We start from the raw sequence: 23,623 nt of genomic DNA, 5'->3' as shown, positions 1-23,623 counted from the left end.
ATTCGTATTAATAAATATTTACAAGTGGTCTTTTTGCGAAAAATGATCCCAAAATTTTTGACGACGTGTAATTGCGGGAGTTTCATGGGCTTTTCATCACGCACGTACGCGACGAACACCGGGTCGACTGATTTTGCCCATTCGTGTTCTCACCACGGGACAATTTTCGGGCTCATATGCACTATTTATTGTACAATCTCATCGGAAAGTGATTACCAATAAATTATTCATCATTTTTCGAGGCCTCGCTCAATCCTGAACAAATATTATTATTGGTTTTGAGAAGGAGGAAGGTAAAAAAAAACAAAAAAAACGCAATTTCGTTTGTATGAAAGAAATTTCCATTTCTCAGCTACTGTAATCATCCATTCTTTCAGTATTTATTGTCCCAAACCCATACAACCCCCTATCTTTAACACGTATATACATAGAAGTCGTTAGGTTGGTCGGGAACACCTTTCAATGTGTAAATTTTTTGCACAAATTTTTATCAAATTTCTAAATGTATTAGTAACCTTTGAATAATCTTCAGCAATTGCGTCACTGATCATGTTGGTTTTGGGCTTATTCCAAAGGGATTTTAAAAATTAGTATTTAAACCAATTTTTGCTTTACGAAACATCTTTTGAGCTCGGTAATTCTAGGAAATGACATGCTAATTTGACCCCCACCACCGCGAATTGGTTTATTCAGAGAAGGTATATAGTCTCAGCGAGCCTCGGGACAGCAGACGACAGGACTGTCAATGTACTTGTCCCGAGATTCTACCAAGTCTCTTGATAAGTGGTCCTTTTGCGAAAAATGGTCCCGAATTTTTGTCATGCATTATTATCAATAAAAAATGATACCATGATTTATTTAAGGGAGGGGAAGGTGAAAATTTTCTTTTAGAATCTGAAACAAATCACGAAGGGGAAATGAAAAAACGTAATGAGGAAGATGTTTCAGACCCACCCAACGATACCCCGCTCACACATTGAAAGTGTCCGAAACCCACCTAATGATCCCGTACGCACATCGAAAGAATTTCAAACCCACCCAACGATACCACACATATCAAAAGTGTTCCAGACCCACCCAACGATTCCGCACACGCATCGAAAGATGCTCCGTACTCACCCAACTTTCTACGTGTTGAAGATAAGGGGTTATATAAGTTTGGAACAATGAACACTGCAAGAACGGATGATTACAGTAGTTGAGAAATTTAAATTTCTGTCATAAAAACGAAAGTTTGTTTTTTTTACCTTCCTTCTTTTTAACATTGATCGTAATATCTTTTTTTATTAATATCACACATCGTCAAAAATTTTGGAACCGTTTTCCACAAAACGAGCACTTATAAACATTTAGCCCCAAAATATTTTATTGTGAAATAATCGTACAATGATTTATATTATCAATTTCCGACGAAGGCCGTATTTTTTTCATAAAATTGCAAAAAAAACACTAAAATGGCTTGCGCCACTTTTTAAAATTGAGCTACAGGGTCTTCTTTTGATGAGGTTTTTAATTTCGTTCAAAATATATGAGCTTTGAAGAGATGATACGGGAAAAAAAACGCTTTTTTTGGGACACCCTAATACATATGTATATTCGACTGGGTATTAGAATCCTCAAATTTCAAAGACGTCTTATCCGTTCATGCAAGCAATGTAAGTGAAAATTACAAAAAAACTTCTGCACTTGATACGAGCTCACATTCGGGCGTAACTTTCCAGCCACGCTTAAAGCACGCGTAGTGTAATAAACTCCACGTGGAAGGAGTATAGACGTATGAACTAACCGTCTGAATAAGAACCGTTGATTGGCAGTACGATCCAAGTTTTTCGAAGAAAAAGAGAGTCTCTTTTAATCCAGGATCGAATGCTTTCATCGGAGCCAACGACGACGACGACAACGGTTTCGGTTTCGGTTCTATTGTTCATAGCAGCAAATTCATTCACGCTTTTAACACAAATTCCAGCCTCTTTACTCGCATCGAGAACACGACTGAGTAGCTCAAGCGAATCAATGAGCAAGAGATCGACAACTTCGAATTTGGAGCTTATAAATTGGATCATCGTATCGAGCAAGGCACTCGTCATATTTGCATCCTTGTAAACGCTAATCGGCAACATGTTGTAATCACCGAGTGGCTTCAAAATCGAACTGTAAATCGACGGTACCAGGACACCAAGCTCGTAATAATCGAGACAATCGAAAGCCACAGCTTCCATGAGGGCTTGCTTGTAAACTGTCATACTGTTGTGACAGGTATCAAATATTTTCAGACCTGGATCATAAATACGAGATACAACATTCGCAATTATTATCCTCTTGTTTTTAACCGGTTGAGTTGTATTGTATCATATATGTAGATTGTAGATATTGAAATAACTTCTTCAATTTTCAATCGATTTTGACAAAAATTCATACACAACCGCTCTTTGGGTCGCCGATTCCATTTCTGAACTTAATTTTCATCTTACTATCCTCAAAAGAGAAGAAAATTTAGGGTTGAGAGTGAAATTTTTTGATTTTATAATGGAACGTTTTTATGTTGAATTGCGAATTTTGTTTTATTTCGAGAAAAGAGTCTGGTGTCCTTGAAAACTTGGAATTTCATGTCATATAGAATAAAAACTTGCAAGAGAAAAATCTGGAAAGTTCACTCCGAACTCCCTTACAGATATCAAATTTTGTTTTATTTCGATAAAAAAAAATGTATAAAAAAATATAAAAATTCCACTGGCGGCACCTTTAAAAAATTTGTCAGGTAATTCAAATTTTGAGAATAAAATGTTTTCATAATATGCTCCATATCAACCTACGTAACAAAGCAGAATCATTTTTTTATTTCTAGACGTTTACGAAAAATCGAAAAAAAAACTTTAGAAAAACCATTGAGACGACTTCTAGATATTTTTCCTCCAAGCTCAAATTTTGAGAGAATTACTTTATGATTATGTGTTAACACAATCACTTGTGACTTTGAGGAAAAAAAAATTTTTTTAAGTGAAACTTCTTTACTGAGGGGGCTACGAGTGAAATATTTTATATAACTATTCTGAAAAAATATATTAAGAATTCCGGAAACAATATCATGTTATGGAGCATTGTTCAGGCATCGCGTAGGCATTATTCTCATTTTAAAGCTTATAATTCGTATTGCATTATTCGAAAATCATCAACGAAATTAATTTAAGAACCAAAACAATTCTGTATCGACTCAATATTTAAGAATTTTTTGAAATTTCGGGAATGTTAATAGCTTGTAAAACACTGAAAAAATAATGTACCCACTACCAGTGATGACTTGAAATTTTTTATGTTGTCACGATATTTTTTTAATTTTTCAGATTTTTAAAACAACGTTTTTTTGAAAATTTTTTTTTTCTGAAATGAGGGATATCTGAAACACTAAAAATGTGAAGAGGGTATTTTTTAGACCCACTGTAATCATATAAAAAAAATCAAAGATATCCAAGATGGTCCGGGTCACAGGTTTACACATCCAAGTGTGTAAACCCGTGTAAACCATCTCGGTCAAGTCGAAAACGGTGATTGTTGTCTTGAACAATTTTTTACATAACTTTCTATAGATGCCGTACAGTGCTCTTATTTGTGGTATGTCAAGGTTTATCGCAAAAATTTTTGTTTATTTAACTTTAACTTTACATATCGTTTGAACATATCCTTGGGATGGAATACCTCATATATAACATAGAATTGACACACTTGGCCATTTGGCCGCTGTTGTGTACAACAGTGTAAAGTAATCGATGATCAAAGACTGCCATACATGGTCATATTGCGATATGTTCAAACAATGCGTAACGTTAACGTTAAATAAACAAAAAATTTTGCCATGAATCTTGACATACTACAAATAAGAACACTGTACGGCATCTATAGAGAGTTATATAAAAAATTGGTTTTTGATTATACGATCAGTTCTTGATAGAATTCGATCATTTATTGATAGAAGGAAAAATACAGATCCTTTATATGAGACGGTTCACGGACAACTGACTTCCATTTAACGTATGACGTACATCATGATTTCATAACTTAAGTAGGCAACGGAATAATTTTCACGTTAAATAAAATAAATAACGATTGAACCAATATATAGCGACACTCCCACTCGTTATTTACTGATGAATTGAAAGTAGCGTTCGATTTATTAAGAATTTATCACGAGGGACCGCTTTTGTCAAAATGTCAGCCAATTGCTCTTCTGTGCAAACATAAATGATTTTTATAAATCGTGTTCAACACATTCCCGAATATAATGATATTTAATGTCGATGTGTTTAGTTTTTTTATGATGCTCCGTATTTTTTGTTAAGCGAATAGCACTTTGATTGTCCATGTGAAGAGGTGTTGGATTCTTCAAGTCAACATAAAGTTCTTGGAGTAGGATTCGGAGCCAAGTCACTCCTTGAGAAGCATTTGAAGCTGCTACATATTCCGCTTTAGTCGTTGAACGCGATATACAGTTTTGTCGATGCGATGACCATGTTACAGGACCTCCCGCCATTAGAGTAATATAGCCGGTCGTTGATCGCTTTGTATCCAAATCACCAGCAAAATCAGCATCGGAATAAGCAGTAAAATCTATACGACTCCTACTGTATTTAATTCCCACATATTTGATTCCTTGAAAGCGCCTTAGGATTCATTTTACCGCTTTCCAATGTTCTTTTTCGGGATTATTGAGGAATCGACTAACTTGACTCACCGCGTACATATTGTCCGGTCGTGTTAAAATTCCAGCAAACATAAGACGACCAACAGCTTCTCTGTATGGTATTCCTTGCATACTGACTTTTTCTTCGTCATTTGCAGGACTCTGCTCATTATCATTAGAAAGAGAAGCATTAGGATCCGCTGGTACTGAATTCGATTTACATTCTTGCATGTTAAATTTTCTTAAAATTCTATTGATGTATCCTTATTGGTCGATGAAGACATTCTTCGCTTTTCTGTCTCGTTTTTTTTTAAGACCAACAAAATAATTCGAATTTCCAATAGTTATTTCAAAATTGGTATTAAGTTCTTTAATAATCTTGTTCATTATATAAATATTCTGTTTTGGACATGATTAGTTCTTCGTCAACATATAGAGCTAGAAAGATCTCTTCCCCATTGATTTTTGAATAAAAAACACATTTGTCGGCCTCTAATTGTTTAAAATCTAATTTCTTTAAAAATTCCACAATTTATTCCAATAGCGTGGTGATTGTTTGAGCACATATAGACTCTTATTGAGCTTGCAAACAAGATCAGGAGATATAAAAAATTTCTTCTTTTAAATCTCCGTTCAGAAACGCTGTTTTTACGTCAAATTATTCAATTTCAAAATCATTAACCGTAGCTAATGCAAGAAGAACTCGAATTGAATCATACCGAACTACTGGTGAAAAAATCTCTTGATAAATAATCAATTCCTTTTTCCTGCCAATATCCCTTTGCACATAATTTGGTTTTGTATCGATATATTATACCATCGGGATTGAGTTTTAATTTGTAAACCCACTTGCAGCCTTTGCGTTTACGTTTTGGTGGTAATGATTGTAGTATCCAAGTTTCGTTCTTCTTTAATGACGCAATCTCTTCATTCATAGCTTATTGCCATTCTCTTGCATCTTCACTCTCTATAGCTTCTTTATATGTTTGTGGTTCTATTGTAGCAGTTATACATATGCTAAGTGTGCTACATCAGGTCGATTCAAAGTAATACGATCTCGAAGTACTCGTTGTTCTTGCTGAGTTCTAGCTTCAATTTCAATATTTTCAGGCAAATATTCTGTGGCATCAAGAAATTCGCCCGACTCGTTAGCTTCACCGTGATTCTCATTTTCCAAATGGTTTTCTTCTTCCACTTCTCGAACTATTCGTTCTTCTTCTCTCAGATGTGCTGATTTTTCCATATCGAACGACAAATAGCATTTTTTATTCCGACTAATTTCTTTTGGAAACTCTGTGATATTTTGTTCATTGAAGTTCACATCTCGTGCTGTTATCACCTTTCCAGAACTTTTATCGAATAATCTATAATTCATGCTGTACACTTCATAACCCACGAAAAACAATTTCTTCGAGTTACTCTCGAACTTTGAACGAAATTGTTTTGGTACATGTGCATATGCTGTTGCTCCGAATTTTCGCATATGCGTTAGAGTTAGTTCTTTTCCTGTCCATTTTTCATACGGTGTCTTCGTATTGTTTGGCATGCAAGGACGTCGATTCAGTGTATAAACAGCTGTATTTACTGCCTCAGCCCATAAGGAACGTGGGAGATTAGTAGCATTCAGCATGGTAATTGTGCTTTCAATGATCGATCTAAGATCACGTTCAGCTCTTCCGTTTTGTTGAGGAGTGTATGGTGTACTTATTTCATGAATAATCCCATGTTTTTTTAAATGATCTTTAAATTATTGATTTATAAATTCTCGATCATTATCACTGCGAAATACTCTTATTTTATTACCTGTTTGCTTCTGCACCAATTTTTAAAACTCAAGAAATTTTGAAAATACATCATTCTTGTGTTTGATAAAATATGTAAATCGGTATGAAGGGCAATCATCTTTGAAGAGAACAAAATAGTCTGCGCAAGCAACAGAAGTAGTTTCCATTTTTCTACAAACATCTGAGTGTATATATTCACCTGGTTTCTTCGTGCGTTCTTGTAAATTATCTCTGTATGGTTTGAGATGTAACTTGCCAAATTGACACGATTCACAAAAAAGACCCTCAATATTTTTTATTTTCAAACCCGGTATTTTACCTTCATCGGCCATCTTTTTCAAATTAGAAAAATTCATGTGACCCATACTTTCGTGCCACAAAATTGTGGGATTTACTGTTGTGACGTTTGCTTGTTCAGGACGCATTATTCTGAAAAGCATCTTGTAACACTGATTTCCCAACTTTATTCCAGTAGCAACTAAGTTCTTGTTCCGAACTTCAATCTTGTTTTTATCGAATTTCCCTTGTAAATTCTTATTCGTTACTGCTCCAATTGAGAATAGATTTTTCCCAAGTTTTGGCACGTATAGAGTATCTTCAAGGGTACGTGGTTCACATTGTCCCTGCACTATTGCTATAATTTGTACCGAGCTAATTCCTTCGGCATACATAATCGAATTATCTCCGATCTATACTGATATCTCACATTCGACTGGTTTTAAACCACGAAACCACTCTTTATGTGATGTCATATGTTCAGAGACACCACTATCTGCTAACCAAATATTTTCACATCCTGTTATAGATAGATTTTTTATTTCGCCAATCAATGCTTGATTTTTATAACCATGATCATCTTCTTGATAATGAGTGTTTTCTTGTGATCCCAATCTTTTTCTACACTCCGATTTGAAATGACCCTTCTTATGACAAAAATAACATTCTATATTCTTTTTATTCCTTTTATTAATTTTAGGATTTTTTTCTTCTCGCATTATTCTTGAATTCTCTGACTTTTTAATGTTTAAAGCAGTAAATGCGGTGACCATATCATCACCAAGACTTAAACGTTGTTCTTCTTTAACCTTTAGAGGACGGGAAATTTTCAGTTCAAATCGACATCTTTCAAATCGTGTAATTCATATATAAATCGAACGTATACCTCAGGACAAGTCTCCGACCAAGTAGGTGGTCCCTAAAGGGACCAGTCCCGTCCACTAAAGGTTAAGGGACAACACCACTGTGACCCCCTGTTTTTTTGCCGATTTTCAAGATTTTTTTGGGTGGGAAAAAAGAGATATTCCAATTTTTTTTGTTTTATATGTTGTTTATTAAAGATACATAAATTTTTTTTTTTATTTTTCACGCCCCATGGTGGCGCTGGGGAAGCTCCCGCGTCAGGTGCTGTTGCCTCTGCAGTGATCCGCGGCACGCAGCGCAGAACTGTCTTCAAAGTCGATCTGAAAAAAAATACCGAGTGTTTTCGTTAATAATATGATATTTTGAAGAGAAGTACATAGGGATTTGAAAAAATATTGATTTTAAAAAAATAGGCACGCTTTTGAAATTCAAGGTCGATTTTCGAGCAAAATTTCTCGTCGAAAAAAGGCTATAACTTTTTTTTTATTGAGATATCGAAAAAATCCTATGTACTTCTTTAGATAATCTAGTTTTATTGATGCAGTCCAAATTTGGAGTCGATCGGATAAAAATTGCTCGAGTTCTGCTGCGTGCCGCACTCAAAAAAGTGGTTTTGAGAAAAACGCGTTCAAAGTTTGAAGTTTGTTAATTTATGTGATAAATTGGAAAAAAAATTTTTCCCCTTTAATCAGCGATTCCGGCACCATATAGCTGGCCTTCAAGAAGCAAATCAAGGTCCCCAACATCTTTTCTCGAACTTATAGCGGCTCTTCTTGCCTTTTTTGCAGCATCCGTGAGCGAGCGCTCCGCCTGCTCGATCCGCGCTGCGTCGGTTTCAACGCAAAAATTGAAACAATTTGGGCTGATGGTTACTCTCAACGTTTCCATAACTTTCATGAGGCTTCTCAGGCCATCGTTGAATAATAATACCGCGATATCAGCGACAATATCGACGATTTTTTTGCTCTCGGACTAACACTTGGGGGCTATTGCCCAAACTGATTTGTTGTAGCTTTTGTTATTGTTTTGCGTAAAGCCGCCCAAATAACGCTGCAGCAAATCATCTCTGCTCAAATTTTCATACGCTGGCGTAATTGCCTCCAATACTTCCTTAGGAAGAGGCGGCTTATGGCGATATTCAGAAATATTACCGCTTGCGACCGCTCGCTGCCACGAAGACCACGACTCGGCTCCCTTTGGGCAATCGTCATGTTGTGGCTCACTATGTGTGGATATTTTATGCTTGATAGTTGCCCAAATTTCCTTCCTCATTTTTTAAACATCATCGCTATTCCTCCGAATAGCCAAGCCGTAACATGTGCTCAACTCGTCGATCAATTTTCCAGTGAGCTTTCCTCTGCCAAACAATCCTTTTTGTTTTTTCACGATTTCGCGAAGGCGCGTCCCCATATGTTTTTGGACATGCTCGATGCACTCTTTTTTTTATCTCAAAACCGTCGTATTCCCAAAACTTTTGAAACTTTATCAATATCGCTCAATTTTTCTCCTACGTCATTTAACGCTTGAGCCATTGATTCAATCTTGCTTATATGTTGAGCAATTGTTTCTGTTTCGGTCATCCGGTAATTAAAGAACTGTTGTTTAAGTGTTACCATATTTATCGCAGAACGTTGTTCGTCAATTATTTTCAAACGTTTCTACATATTTGGTGCCGTAGCGCAGGCCATAACTGTTTGTAAATGCTCAAATTCTATGATAGTAGAGATTATAAGCATTGTCTTAGCATTTGAATCGTCCCATTTTGGTCTCGCTTCATTATCCAGTTCCGGACGAATCGATGCTTCATGTATTACATCAAGTACTCCTTCCACTCGAAAAAGTATTTCCATCTGATATTTCCAGAGCTGGAAATTTTTCCCGTTGAATTTCCGAATGTGAAAATTCTTGAGATTGTCCATCTTGACCTTGCTGTTACAAATTTTATTTTGCTTGTCAACAAAACAAATTTTAATCCATAGCGCACTGCGATGTGACAATTTCTTCTCTTGTTCACTATTCAAACACTGATTATTTGTTCTTGCCCTAAAAGCCTTGGGCCCATAACCATTTGATTATACGATAAACATTTATTGATAGAAGGAAAAATACAGATCCTTTTTATGAGATGGTTCACAGACAACTGACGTTCATTTAACATATGATGTACATCATGATTTCATAACTTGAGTATGCAACGGAATAATCTTCACTTTAAATAAAACAAATAACGATTGAACCATATATAGCGACATTGGTAAAGACAATAATCACCATTTTCGAAAAAACTGGCGTCAAAGGAATATTACTTCACCCACTGATCGCAGTGTAACGCATAACTCCCTTCTTTTTGTTCTACGGACAATTGGGAGTTGTATAGTTTATGTAAGGTAATGTAATGTAAATAACTTCCCATTGAAAAATCTGAAAATTGCATCCACAACCCATATTTTTCACCCCAAGAAAGGGGATATGAATTTTGTTTGATTTCGATATAAGAGTCTAGTATCCGAAAAAACTTGGAATTTTTATGTAATATAACATATAAACATGCCATTGAAAAATCTCAAATTTTCTTCTTCAACTCTCATTCCCCTTTTGAGGGTAGCTTACAAGAAGAGGCTGTTTACTCGTCATCACCATTTTCGTTCAAATTGCTAGGATATGCAGGGCTTGGCTAGAATTAGAAGTATCCAAAGTGGGAACTCCAGATGGCCAAGCTTTTAGAAAATCAAAATTTTGACCCGGCTCTCGCACCGCTTAATTCAAGAATGTTTGCCAAGCGTAGTCAATCGGGCTCGAACGCTCATGGAAAACGATCGCGTACCATGAAGCTCTCGTAGCGTCGACACTTTCAGTCACAATAAAACGCTCGTTTCTTTACTCCATTCTCAACCTTTAAAATTGTTAATATTCACTCAATTTGATCGTGTTGAAATATATAAAAAATTAAAAATACTCTAAATACTCAAGAAACGTTCAACGTGTAAAATAAAAACACGCCCAAATGTTTCTACCCTTCTGACACGTTTCACCATCACCAGGTGAAATGCCGCCGACTAAGAAACCTTCGGGAAAAGTCTCCGAAAAAATCTCAAAACAACGCTAGCCACTTCCGTTGCACAGTCTGCCAACCTTACACGTTCTACCCCTGAATTCGAAATTCTTTCTCCTCTCGAAAACCAGGCCTGAATTATGAAGTGAAAGTGACCTTCCAGAGACTATTCCAATCCCACCGATTATGCTCTATGCATCAAAATGCATTCCTGAGATTATCAAACACCTCGAATCCATCGTCAAAAAAAACTTCAAATTAAGAGGTAGTGCTCTTACTCAAATTCTTCTATATTCCAAATCGGTCTACGAAGCAGTATTAGAATATCTCAACTCAAATAAACATCAATTCTACTTATACGGCTATAAACGGGACCAAAATATATTCGTAAGGAGCTTGAAACCTCTATCCATAATCTCCATCAAACAATTCACCAAAACAAATAAAGCAAACAACTTGACTATGGCCCTTCGCCAGTATTTCAAATCATCATAGCGTCAACTGTTACTCTCGCTCACCTAACCGCAGTAAAAACAATCTTCCACTACACCTTCAAAGTTAAAAAATACTCAAACGCGGTTTAACCAACTCAGTGCTTCCGCTGCCAACTCTTTGGACACTCAAATTTGTACTATCACCTTGACCCTCGCTGTGTTCGTTGCGCTGGGCCTCACAACATCAAGAACTGCGATAACCCCGACATTTTGTGCTATGCAAACTGTCGTCAACAACATACTACGAGCTGTCGTCACTGCCTTACACATCTAAAATACATAGACCGTAGATCCAAGAAACCACTTCCAGTACATAACCTACTTAAGGGACAACACCACTGTGACCCATTTTTTTCACATTTTTCAAGAATTTTTTTGTAGGAAAAAAAAGAGACATTCGAAAAATTTTTTTTGGGTTTTGTTCCTTGTTTATTAATGCATCGAAAAACATTTTTTTCACGTTTTTCACTCCGCATGGTGGCGCTGGGGAAGCTCTCGCGTCAGGTGCTGTCATCTCCGCAGTGGTTCGCGGCACACAGCAGAACTCTCTTCAACATCGATCTGAAAAAAAATACCGAGTGTTTTCGTTAATAATATGATATTTTGGAGAGAAGTATATAGGGATTTGGAAAAATATCGATTTTAAAAAATAGGCACCCCTTTGAAATTAAAGAATGATTGTTGAGCAAAACTTCGGGTGGGGCTCGAAAGTTAGAACGACTAAAATAGCGAACAGGCATTCTATATATCTATATACAAAATATACAGAATATATAGATAGCCTGTTCGCTATTTTAGTCCTTCTAACTTTTGGGCCCCACGCAAAATTTGTCGTCGAAAATAGACTATAACTTTTATAATTATTGAGATATCGAAAAAATCTTACGTACTTCTCTAGATAATCTACTTTTATTGATACAGTCCAAATTTGAAGTCGATCGGATAAAAATTGCTCGAGTTCTGCTGCCTGCCGCACTCAAAAAAGTGGTTTTGAGAAAAACACATTCAAAGTTTTAGGTTTGTTAACTTATGTTATGAATTGAAAAAAAAAAAAATTATTTACCTTCAATCAGCAATGTCGGCACCATATAGCTGGCCTTCAAGAAGCAAATCGTTGTCTCCTGATTCTTTCCTCGAACTTGTTAAGGCTTATCTCGTTTCTTTTGCAGCGTCTGTGAGCGAGCGCTCCGCGTGCTGGATCCGCGCTGCGTCGGTTTCAACGCAAAAGTTGAAACAGTTTGGGCCGATGGTTATCCCCAACGTCTCCAGTACTTTCATGAGACTTCTCAGGCCATCATTGAATACTAATACCGCGATATCAGTTGCAATATCAATGATTTTTTTGCTTTCGGACTGGCCGATAATTCCGTCTGCCACTCCATTTTCCAACGAAATTCTCTGCTCCACAAGTGCAGCCTTTTTTTGCTCCTTGCGCTCACCGCTTTAGTGGCAATCGAAATCGAATTTATGATTCGATCGTAAAAAGACTGAAATTTTTGATGAAATCATCGTGAATAAAAAATATATGAAAGCTTTTAAATAAAACAAATGTTTCCGTTGATTTTCTTCAAAATTTGACAGAAAGAGAGACAGAGAAAAAAACATAATACTCATCAAGTCCAACAGAATTGGCAATTTTTAGATATCGTATATCTGAAAAATTTCCCTAGGGAAAAAAAGGTTGGGACAAGCACATTGATGGTCCCTTGTATCCTGATCATATCACAAAAAATGTGAAAAAAAATTTCATAAAAAAAATTATTAAACCAACTGTAAACAATTTCAACAGAACAATTGAAAAAAAATTCACAAATCCTGAAAAAACATTACATTAAAAAAAATAAAAATCTGTCATTATTTTTTAAAGTGTCAAAAAAATCAAATAAAACGTAAGAAATAGAAAAAAAATTAAAACGAAAAATTAAAAAAAAATCAATTGAAAAGAATTTCCATCTAAGTTACGGCCAGCATTAAAACTTATGATATCAATTCGAGACCAAGTATTTAATTGTAATTCAGAATATTCATTCCTACGGGTACCATCAGGAACTTGAGAAAGTTCTTATGAATCAAAACGTTACCATTTAAGATATAACTGGATGGATAAGCTCGACCAAAAATTATATCTGATTGGAATTTCCGTACTTGGTAATGCAATAAAAATCTGAAAAAATTCAACAACGTTTGGAAAGCTATGAAAAACAATTATCAATAATAATATTGCCCAAAAGTTAATAACAAATTGTTTAAACAATTAATTAATCAATAATTTTGCAGTGACCTATTGTTTTTTTTTACGAATCAAATGTGTGTATTTTTCCGAATGCTTTTGAATTTTTTCAGAATTTTCATGGATTTTTGAAATTTCTTGAAAAAATTTCGAAAAAAATTTTTAAAAATTTGAATTTGTTTATGTTTTAGAAGACATATTTACCATCAGTTTTGAAAAGCCTCAAGGTTACTAGATCAAAAATGTACAAATAGAGCCACATAAAAAATTTAAAAAAGGGAATTTCAAAAATCCATGAAAATTCTGAAAAAAATCATGAGCATTCAGAAAAGTGCGCACATTCGATTCGTAAAAAAAAACAATAGGTCACCGCAAAATTATTGAATAATTAATTGTTTAAACAATTTGTTATTAACTTTTGGGCAATATTATTATTGATAATTGTTGTTCATAGCTTTCCAAATGTTGTTGAATTTTTTCAGATTTTTATTGCATTACGAGGTATGGAAATTCCGATCAAGATATAATTTTTGGTCGAGCCTAACCATCCAGTTATACCTTAAGTTACGTGCAGCACTTTAATTTATGGTATCAATCGGAGGACAAGTGTTTTATTAGTAATTTCGAGTTTTAACATTATGAAATTGCTCTAAGAAGCGTTTAAATCCAAAAAAAATCACACCAAAAGTATAGTAATTTTTTACTCTATGGTGGCAGAGACTTGGAAGAACATCGATTCTTCTCAGTATCGATCCCCTAGTATTATTCCCAAGATTCGACGTCGATTTTAGATCGGTTTAAATTATGTTTAACTATGTGTTGAAAGTACTCGTCCGGCCCATTACTTTTATTTAAATTATTCATTCAGATAAAAATCGGGGCCTTTCTAGAATTGATGCATCATAAGTATGCGTACAGAGGAAATTGAGGAAGTTATTTTCAAGAAAGTTAGTTAAATGAAAAAACAAACGAATTCTGCTGTAATATACAAGGGATATTATTGTGCATCTATAAATGAAAAATATTTGGCACAATAAATATGTTCAAGCTTCTGATATAACCCCACAGTTTATTCTGCAATGAGGGCAATTTTTCCTTCTCATTTCTTCCAGCGACCAAGTTCTATTCTGTATAAGAACTTACCTATACTTTTATTGAGAACATTGAACTGATAATAAATCGCATTTAAATAAATTTTCAACCGGATTCTGCCGTACAATTTTGTTTTTTCATGATCTAGAGTCGCGGTAGCGACTCTGAGACAAGTACATTTATGTATGACGAGTCGCTTCCAGAGAGTCTTTGCCGGAGCGAGTGTGTTTTTCAGCTGTTTTCGAAACACTCAAAATTTATTTCTTTGATAACTGAATAATTACAGTATTCCAAAGAATCCTGCAAGATGACATATTTTTTATTTTTTTCTATCTTTCGATCGCGACCTCTACGAACTCTGTAGCTTAACGCATTGAAAAGATATTAATTATTTATCTTTTAATTTCATCAAAAAATGTTGCATTTTTTCGCACACATTTTTTATGTTTATTTGTTTTTTCTTTAGTGACAAATCTGGTGCCATAATACATTTTATATATCTATATATTTTTTTCTGGCGCCATAATACAAATTGTATACCTATATATTTCCATGAATCTGTTCATACTTCAAAAATTTGGAAAGTGACAGTTCCCCGTTGTATTCAAAATTTAAGCTGTCAATTTCACGAAATGTTATCGAATCATTCAGGGATTAAAGGATACCACATGTTCGTTTTACCAAGAAATCTGAGTCACGTATTGTGGCCGAATCTTTTTTTTTTAATGTTCTTTTAGTAGGTGTGATGCTATCGTTTAATGTTCTTTTAGTAGGTATGATGCTATCGAGTAAATCGTTGGATTGGGATTTTTTTTTACTCGTGCTTATCGTTGATGATAAGCATTGGGGTGAATTTAAGTGAAGAATGCGCCAAATGTACATTCGTACATTCTTTTTTTTTGTATGAGCAAAGCTTGCAGGAAAAAAATAATTACGCGCGTCATCGTACGAGGTTAGAATGATGTGTCGGTGCATACGCAGTAGAAAAACGATCTCGACCCCTTTTCACCAAGGGCACAAGCAAAATCCATCTCTCGTAGGTGGCTTGATAGTTTTCGATTTCTAGGTCGACGGCTCCATGGTTTTCGATGTCTAGATAGATTTCTCCCAGGTTTTCGAAGTCTAGGTATATTTCTTCATGGTTTTCGATGCTAAGTATATTTCTCCACGATTCTCAATGTCTAGGTCGACGGCTCCAAGAATTTCGATGTCTAGGTTGATGGGTCCGTAGTTTCCGATGTCTAGGTATATTTCAAAATGAATATTTTATCAAAATGAAGTTGTACAGGAGTAGCGATGAAAAAACATAGTTTTATCGGAATAGAGATTTTTTTTGCAAATAATTAAGCAGAGATTTGTATACGAATAGAAATGACTCAACATAAAGATAATTTAAAAAAGATGATCTAACATAGAAATATTCAAGATAGAGTTATTTCCCAAGTCAGTTTAATTAGTCATACAGTTTTCCCAGAGGAGATATTTATAAATAGAGATTATTCCAATAGACTAATTACCGATAGAGTTGATTGAAAATAAAGAAATGAAACATAGAGCTGTTGTGCTGCCGCCGCTATCGAAGAAAAATAGAGAAAAGGTTAAAGCGTGTAGAAAATTTGTATTATTTCAATTAAAGCGAGTCGCGTGCTTACGGCGCATGCGCGGGGGTAAGCGTTCATGGGCTATAGGAACCCGAATCTGACTTTTTCCGATTTTACTGATAAAATTAAATTTAACGGTATTAAATCAAACAAAAAAGCCAAATCATTCAAATAATTAAACAATAACAATTGGCATTGTAATTTTATTATTTTAAAGTCATGCTGAGCTGGAAATTACTAAAAGCGGAATTCGGCGCATCGGGCAAAATAGCGATCAGCCAATAACAAGGCGTGAATTAAGGCAGCGAGCCAATAGTGAAGCCCGTTTACAAAAGAATGCGCAGAAAGCGTCCGAAACATTCGAGAGGCAGTTCACCCTACCTCTAGAACTAACTCGGATCTCCTAGAAGAACTAAGAACTAGAAGACTCAAATAGAAGAATACACTCTATTCTGGTATAACCTAAAATCCTTTTTTCCTACTATTCCTTTGGATGCCTGGGATATTGGTGAGACTCGGCGACGTATCGATCCCGTAGTCCAGGGTCCACTCCACATAACCTAAAATTTCCGAATTTTCGTTGCACGGGGCATTGGTGAGACTCGGCGACGTATCGATCCCGTGGTCCGTGGACGAGAATTACCTAACCTAGTGAATGCTCGGGACATTGGCGAGACTCGGCGACGTATGGAGCCCGTGGTCTGGGGTTCACATCCTAACCTGTCTTGTGTCTTTGAGCATTGGCACCATTCGGCGACGTTTGGGGCCCGTGGTCAAGCAGAAACTTTCCACCTAGCATTTTTTTTGGGTTTATTCAGAATAGAGGCGATAAATAAATGATTTTATGATTAATTATTATTAAATTCAAGATTGTTTTACCATTTATCTGATTTGGTTGGGTCGAACGAATTAATTAGCGTTAGAATTGAATAATTAAATAATCCGCAGTCCATTTGAGCCATTGTACGACACCAAAGTCGATATAAATTATTCGAACAAATTATAAGAAATTACAGCGAATAAAAACAAATAACAAGTGAATAAAAGCATTAATTCAAGAGGCTGCGGTAAGATTAGAGTTAGTATAGCATCCAAGCGATCATAAATTGAAAAAAATTGTAAAAGCGTACAACACTCTTGAATTATCAGGCAGCGTAAAAGGCTCAAGCGGTTAGGATTACAGGATATCGGTTGTCAATCATTAATGTTGCGAATTTCATTTTTTTTTTTGTTTTTAAAAAATCTCATGCAAGGCGGAAAGGAAAGGAAATAGAATAAGCAAGGGGCACGATAAATCACAAAGCATTCTTTATTATACAAATAAAAACGAAAACAAATTTGAAAATTCAATCGAAATTTCATACAGAAAAACGCTCCATTTTTCCGGGTCTTTCGAGTTTTCTCTCGCCTGATTCGGTCAAACAACGCGGACAAACAAAAATTAAAATTAAAGACGCGTACCATTTTGTAAAAACACAGAATTATTGTTGAATAAATTCATTTTGTTATTTTATCAATATAATCCTCGTCTCTCGTCTCGTTCATACCTGCTCCTTTTAAAAATAAGGTAGCTCGAACCGACGCGTGGCGGCGTTCAGGCCGGGTCGGCAAGAGCGTTACGTTACAATATATAGAGAGAGATGGGTGTAGGTGAATATATAAACTGCTTTATTGGGTGATCAGATGTTTCAATTTTATGATTATTATTTCAATTTTTCAATATATCCCATAAAATTTCAGATTTCGAGTACAGAAAAAGTCGTCAAATAAACCTGAAACACAGCACGAATGCTGTAAAAAAACTAGAGACAAGTACATTTATGCCCTCTGGGAAATCATCTGTAAAATCATGGAAATCAATGGTCGTAAGACTTTAAATCCAAGAAACAAAACGTTGTTAAATAAATGCAGAAGTTGCCGAGCACATCGCACTACGAATAAAAGAATTACAAAAGAAGAAAAATAGGACACAACAAATTACAACCACAAAGAATACAAAGACAAAACATTACAAAAACGAATTGCGACTAAAAAAAATTAAGATCATAAAAATTTTTTTAAAATTACCCACGGAAAAAAATTATATACCAAAAAATTGAAACAAAAAAAATTTGGCCGTTGTACTTGGCGTTTTTTTTCTAGCAATATTATCTAATTTATCTGTATCTTATACTCACAAATTCGAAAGTCGAGTAAAAAAGAAGAAAAATAGGACACAACAAATTACAACCACAAAGAATACAAAGACAAAACATTACAAAAACAAATTGCGACTAAAAAAAATTAAGATCATAAAAATTTTTAAAAAATTACCCACGGAAAAAAATTATATACCAAAAAATTGAAACAAAAAAATTTTGGCCGTTGTACTTGGCGTTTTTTTTCTAGCAATATTATCTAATTTATCTGTATCTTATACTCACACATTCGAAAGTCGAGTAAAATGCCAAGTACAACGGCCAAATTTTTTTTGTTTCAATTTTTTGGTATATAATTTTTTTCCGTGGGTAATTTTTAAAAAATTTTTATGATCTTAATTTTTTTTAGTCGCAATTTGTTTTTGTAATGTTTTGTCTTTGTATTCTTTGTGGTTGTAATTTGTTGTGTCCTATTTTTCTTCTTTTGTAATTCTTTTGTTCGTAGTGCGATGTGCTCGGCAACTTCTGCATTTATTTAACAACGTTTTGTGTCTTGGATTTAAAGTCTTACGACCATTGATTTCCATGATTTTACAGATGATTTCCCAGAGGGCATAAATGTACTTGTCTCTAGTTTTTTTTACAGCATTCGTGCTGTGTTTCAGGTTTTGATTTTTATTTGAATGAATAGTGATGGGCCAGACAAGTACTTTTAAGACATATTTAAACCTAATTTGCACCGATCTAAAATCGACGTCGAATCTTGGGAATAATACCAGGGGATCCTGAAAGTCTGAGAAGAATCGATTTTTTTCTAAGTCTCTGCCACCATAGAGTAACAAATTACTATACCTCTGATGTGATTTTTTTTATTTAAACGCTTCTTACAAGGAAGGTCACCTTAGTGTACCCCCACAACCTGGGCTGAAAAAATTACATTTTGTAGTTCACATCAAAGTATAAACCCTCACAAAAAATTAGCTGCCCACTCGCATATTTAAGGTATAAAATTAATTCCTCAAAATCGGTCGTTTTTTCGTTTTTCGTTGATATCTCCGTAACTAAAATAGATACGGCAAAAGTTTAAATGGCAAATTTATTCATTTTTCAGTTCTCTGCAATAATATATAATCGTTAATTATATAGCCTTTTATATTCATTTTATTTTCATAAAAAAACGTTTTTTTTATACATTTTTCTCTATTTTTCCATATTAAACCTAATTATGGGTGGGGGTCGAAACAGCGAACGATCAAAATCCCGAACAGGCATTCTGTATATCTATATATGCATATATAGATATACAGGTCGCTGTTTCGACCCCCACCCCTAATTATTCCGATTTGAAATTCAATCATATCAATCTACATTGGTTTTTTCTAACACAAGCGCTCATTAAAAGGAGTCAATTTTTTCAAACGCAATTTTTTTTATCAATTTCAACTGATAACATGTTTTCATCAAACTATGAGGTGGGTTTCTGAAAATACGTTTTATTTTTCTATGATATCCTATCTATTGTGTTAAACACTGATATATCGGTAAAAGATAAGGCTCTATATAATCTCATTGTTGTCACATTTAAGTTAGTTTTAGAGCGGTTCCCGTTCACTAAAGTTCTCTGATCATAGGTGTGCATTGTTGAGTACGTATTGAATACTACGAATTTTTTTAAAAATGCATATCAATCCAGTGAATGTCATACATATTTTGTCGACTTATTTTATGACGATGAATTTGCCCGAAACACCGGTGAATGAAAGTGAAATGAAATTAGCCAATACCATTAAAGAGATTTTAATTGAAAGCATAAACAAATACACGGGAATCGAAATTGAAGAAGACGAAAATCTACATTTTCAGGAACAATTCAAACACCATGAGCCTGAAAGTGTAGAAGATAGTGAATTGGAACGGGATTCAATTTCATCCGATGAAGCAGATGGATTTCATTGTACGAAAAATGAAGATGAACTCTCATTTGATTACAAGAAGAAAGCTGTGGAGTATTGGAGAAGTTGAAAAAATTTAAATATTCGTACGGTGGCACACCGTTTTGGAAAAGTAATTTCTAAAACACAATTAAAGCGTTGGGCTCATGAAATAAATAAAGGTGGGACTTATAAAGAAAAATTGAATGAAATATCTCAATACTTTAAATCGCTTCATTGAAGCAACTGAATGTGGCAAGATCATACATGATATTGATTTACAACGATGGGCTTTGACCGCACATAAAGATTTCATAAATTCCGATGCACGATTTAAAGCATCAAAAAATTGGGTGAATAAGTTCAAAAGAGCACATCGCATAACGTTTCGAAAAATTACAAAATTTATTACCCGGAAAACTTTAGAAGACTCAAAAAATCTTGCAAAAACGGCTGAAGAGTTGATAAATAACGTTAAATCTGTTATCAACGACATTGGTCTGGAAAACGTTTACAATTCGGACCAAAGTGGATTCCAATTTGAAATGCATTCCGGTCGCACTCTTGCAAACCAAGGATCAAAAGAGATTTAATGCGTTGTTCAATCCATATCTTCGACAACCCATTCGTATACGATTCAACCAATGATATCGGCCGATGGAAAATTACTTTCACCGTTATATCTTGTATTAAAAGAAATCGGTGGTGACTTTGGCCCACGCGTAGAAAAAGCGTTGTTTAAACCCAGAAATGTTTTTGTTTCGGCATCAAAATCGGGAAAGTTAACATCAGGTAAAAACTATTGAAGTTATATATTTGGGCGGTAAATTAAATATAGCAAACCAAATCATACTAAATATTTTGTTTTTTCGACAGATCATTTCAAAGAGTGGCTAACCGAAATCTATTTTCCGAATGTTGATGACAGCAGTGCCCTCTTGATCGACTCTTAGAAATTATTCCAATAGGAACAACAGAACAAATACAACCATTAGATGTGTTTGGTTTTCGAATATGGAAAAATTTTATACGGCACTTTTCAGACATAGCTATTCTTTCCGGTAGCGATATAAATTTACATTTAAGGAATAACATTATTAAACTACAGTCATTTGTTCACAATCAACTGTCTTCCCCACGTTATGTTAATATGTTTAAATACGCATGGTACAAAAGTGGCTATATAGAAAAAGTACTCTCTGAATTTATTAATCCTGTGACGTTTAGTTTTGAAGATAATTCGGAACCACGATGTCACATTTGTGGTGATTTAGCTGTTATAACATGTTCGTGGTGCAAAAAACCTTTATGTCTCAAACATTTCTTTGAGGAGTATCATTATTGTAATGAATACATTCCATAATACGAAGATAAAAGAACTAATAAGTGCATGGCAGGGTTTTCTATTCTACTTGTCATGAGTCCTAGACATCGTAACAACGAGAATACATGAATTGAAGGCTTCTAGGAAATAATACGGAAATATGTATATTGAATAAAGTTTTATATAAAATGGAAAAAATCATTTAATGGTTATTCGCTTGTACTACAATTAATGTATGCACAAAACTAAACTAAAGGTAAATGATTCATGAGTATTTTAAGACAAGGGTAGGATGCATACCTGGATACACTCATTTTCTATTTGACAATTTTTCTAATCTTGTTTTATTTTCAGGTAAAGTAAAAACTTTTTCGACGATAAAATAAAGAGAAATGTACAACAAACACGTTTTGTTAGGAAAATAAAATAATTTTGAAAAGCTATGCAATTAACGATTACATATTATTGCAAAGCACTGAAAAATGAATAAATTTGCCATTTAAACTTTTGCCGTATCTATTTTAGTTACGGAGATATCAACGAAAAACGAAAAAACGACCGATTTTGAGGAATTAATTTTACCCCTTAAATATGCGAGTGGGCAGCTAATTTTTTGTGAGGGTTTGTACTTTGATGTGAACTACAAAATGTAATTTTTTCAACCCATGTTGTGGGTGTATCCTAAGGTGACTTTCCTTGTAAGAGACCTTTTTTGTAGAGTATCAAATTTGCTTCAAGAATCTGTCATAGTTTCATTTTTATATTCATTGATTCGTTAGTTACAAAATTCCAAAGTAAAACCGTCAAATCGAAAAAACATATCGATTTAAAAAGCTTAATAACTCGGAAACGGCTCGTCTGAAGAAATTTTTTAATCAGACCTTTTTTGTAGAGAATTCAATTTGATATAAAAATGAGTGAAAATAAATTCTTTTCACTTTAATCTCCTAGCAGTTTTGACGTAAAATATCGAATCATGCATAAAAATTAAAAACCGCAATGATAGACCTCTTAAAATTAATATTAAGGGCTCCAACTTTCACCAATTTTTTTTTTTCGTCATTCTGAATATTATTCACGATATATTTTTTGGAAAAAAAATATTGACTTTTTTTGGCCCAGTCTAACCTACATATTACAAACTATGGAACCGTCGACCTAGACACTGAAAACTGTGGAGAAATATATCTAGATATTGTAAAGGATGGAGCCGTTGACCTGGATCGACAAACCTCTGAAAAAATACGTCTAGACATCGGAAACTATGGAGAAATATTTCTAGACCTCGAAAACTATAGAACCGTCGACCTGGATAGCGAAGAGTATGACGAAATTTACCTAGACATCGAGAACCATAGGAAATCTATATTTATTCCATCATCATACTCATCTACAATAAAAATTTGTTCAAGTGTGTGTGTGTGTAGGGAAATATTTTATATTTGTTTGTTAATAAAATTGTTAATAAATGTATAGCGAAACGAAATATAATGTATGATGATGAAAAAATGAAGTTTACCTGGACATCGAATTTATGAAGAAATATATTGACATATTTTTTTTTGATAATTAGTTGATTTTTTTTATACTCATTTACTTAATAATATACTCATTACAATAAAGATTTGTTTTTCACATACTCACATAAAAATAAATGTATAATATAATAATTTTCACGAAAAAATGGCTCGACCGAAAACCTTAATAGATTTTTTTTCGATTTTCATTTTCTAATTACTTTTTATTGCATCTAAATCGATTCAGTCATTCATCGTGTACGATGAGAACTGGGAGCAGTACGTTTTGGCGCCTCTGTTTTGGCGCGGCCGTTTTTTTTTAATTATCTTTTGAACTTTTGAATTATCACTACTATTTTTAAAAGCGAGCGAAAAACGCGTAAATTAAAAATTTATCCATTCGAAAACGGCGAGCGCAATCGAATTTCGCCTAATTGGCGAACACAATCACAATAATAAATTTAAAAAACCGAAGATCCTGTAAAATCGATCAAAATTGAATAAATCGTAATTGTTAAATTCTTCAAAATCGAAATTCCGCGTTCTCACGTTTCTTTCATACCTGCTCCTTTTAAAAATTAAGGTAGCTCGAACCGACACGTGGCGGCGTTCAGGCCAGGTCGGCAAGAGCGTTACGTTACAATA

General features: G+C 34.4%; 1 protein-coding gene across 4 annotated transcripts in view; it reads right to left on the bottom strand.

Annotated features, from left to right (window-relative positions):
* The window catches only part of boss (bride of sevenless), a 31,732-nt gene that overhangs the window by 3,967 nt on the left and 4,142 nt on the right, over positions 1 to 23,623 (bottom strand). For 3 of the 4 annotated variants that reach the window (XM_043410797.1, XM_043410798.1, XM_043410799.1), the window contains exon 4: positions 1,787 to 2,275. The exons of the other annotated variant lie outside the window; for it this stretch is intronic. In XM_043410797.1, coding sequence (XP_043266732.1) covers positions 1,787 to 2,275 — 489 coding nt within the window. The remainder of the gene's footprint in view (positions 1 to 1,786; positions 2,276 to 23,623) is intronic. 4 annotated transcript variants of the gene reach the window in all.

This window comes from Venturia canescens, chromosome 2 (assembly GCF_019457755.1).
Source record: "Venturia canescens isolate UGA chromosome 2, ASM1945775v1, whole genome shotgun sequence".
NCBI classification, from domain to species: Eukaryota; Metazoa; Arthropoda; class Insecta; order Hymenoptera; family Ichneumonidae; genus Venturia; species Venturia canescens.
Note: the sequence above shows the minus strand (reverse complement) of the source record. Positions and strands in the feature narration are given on the sequence as shown.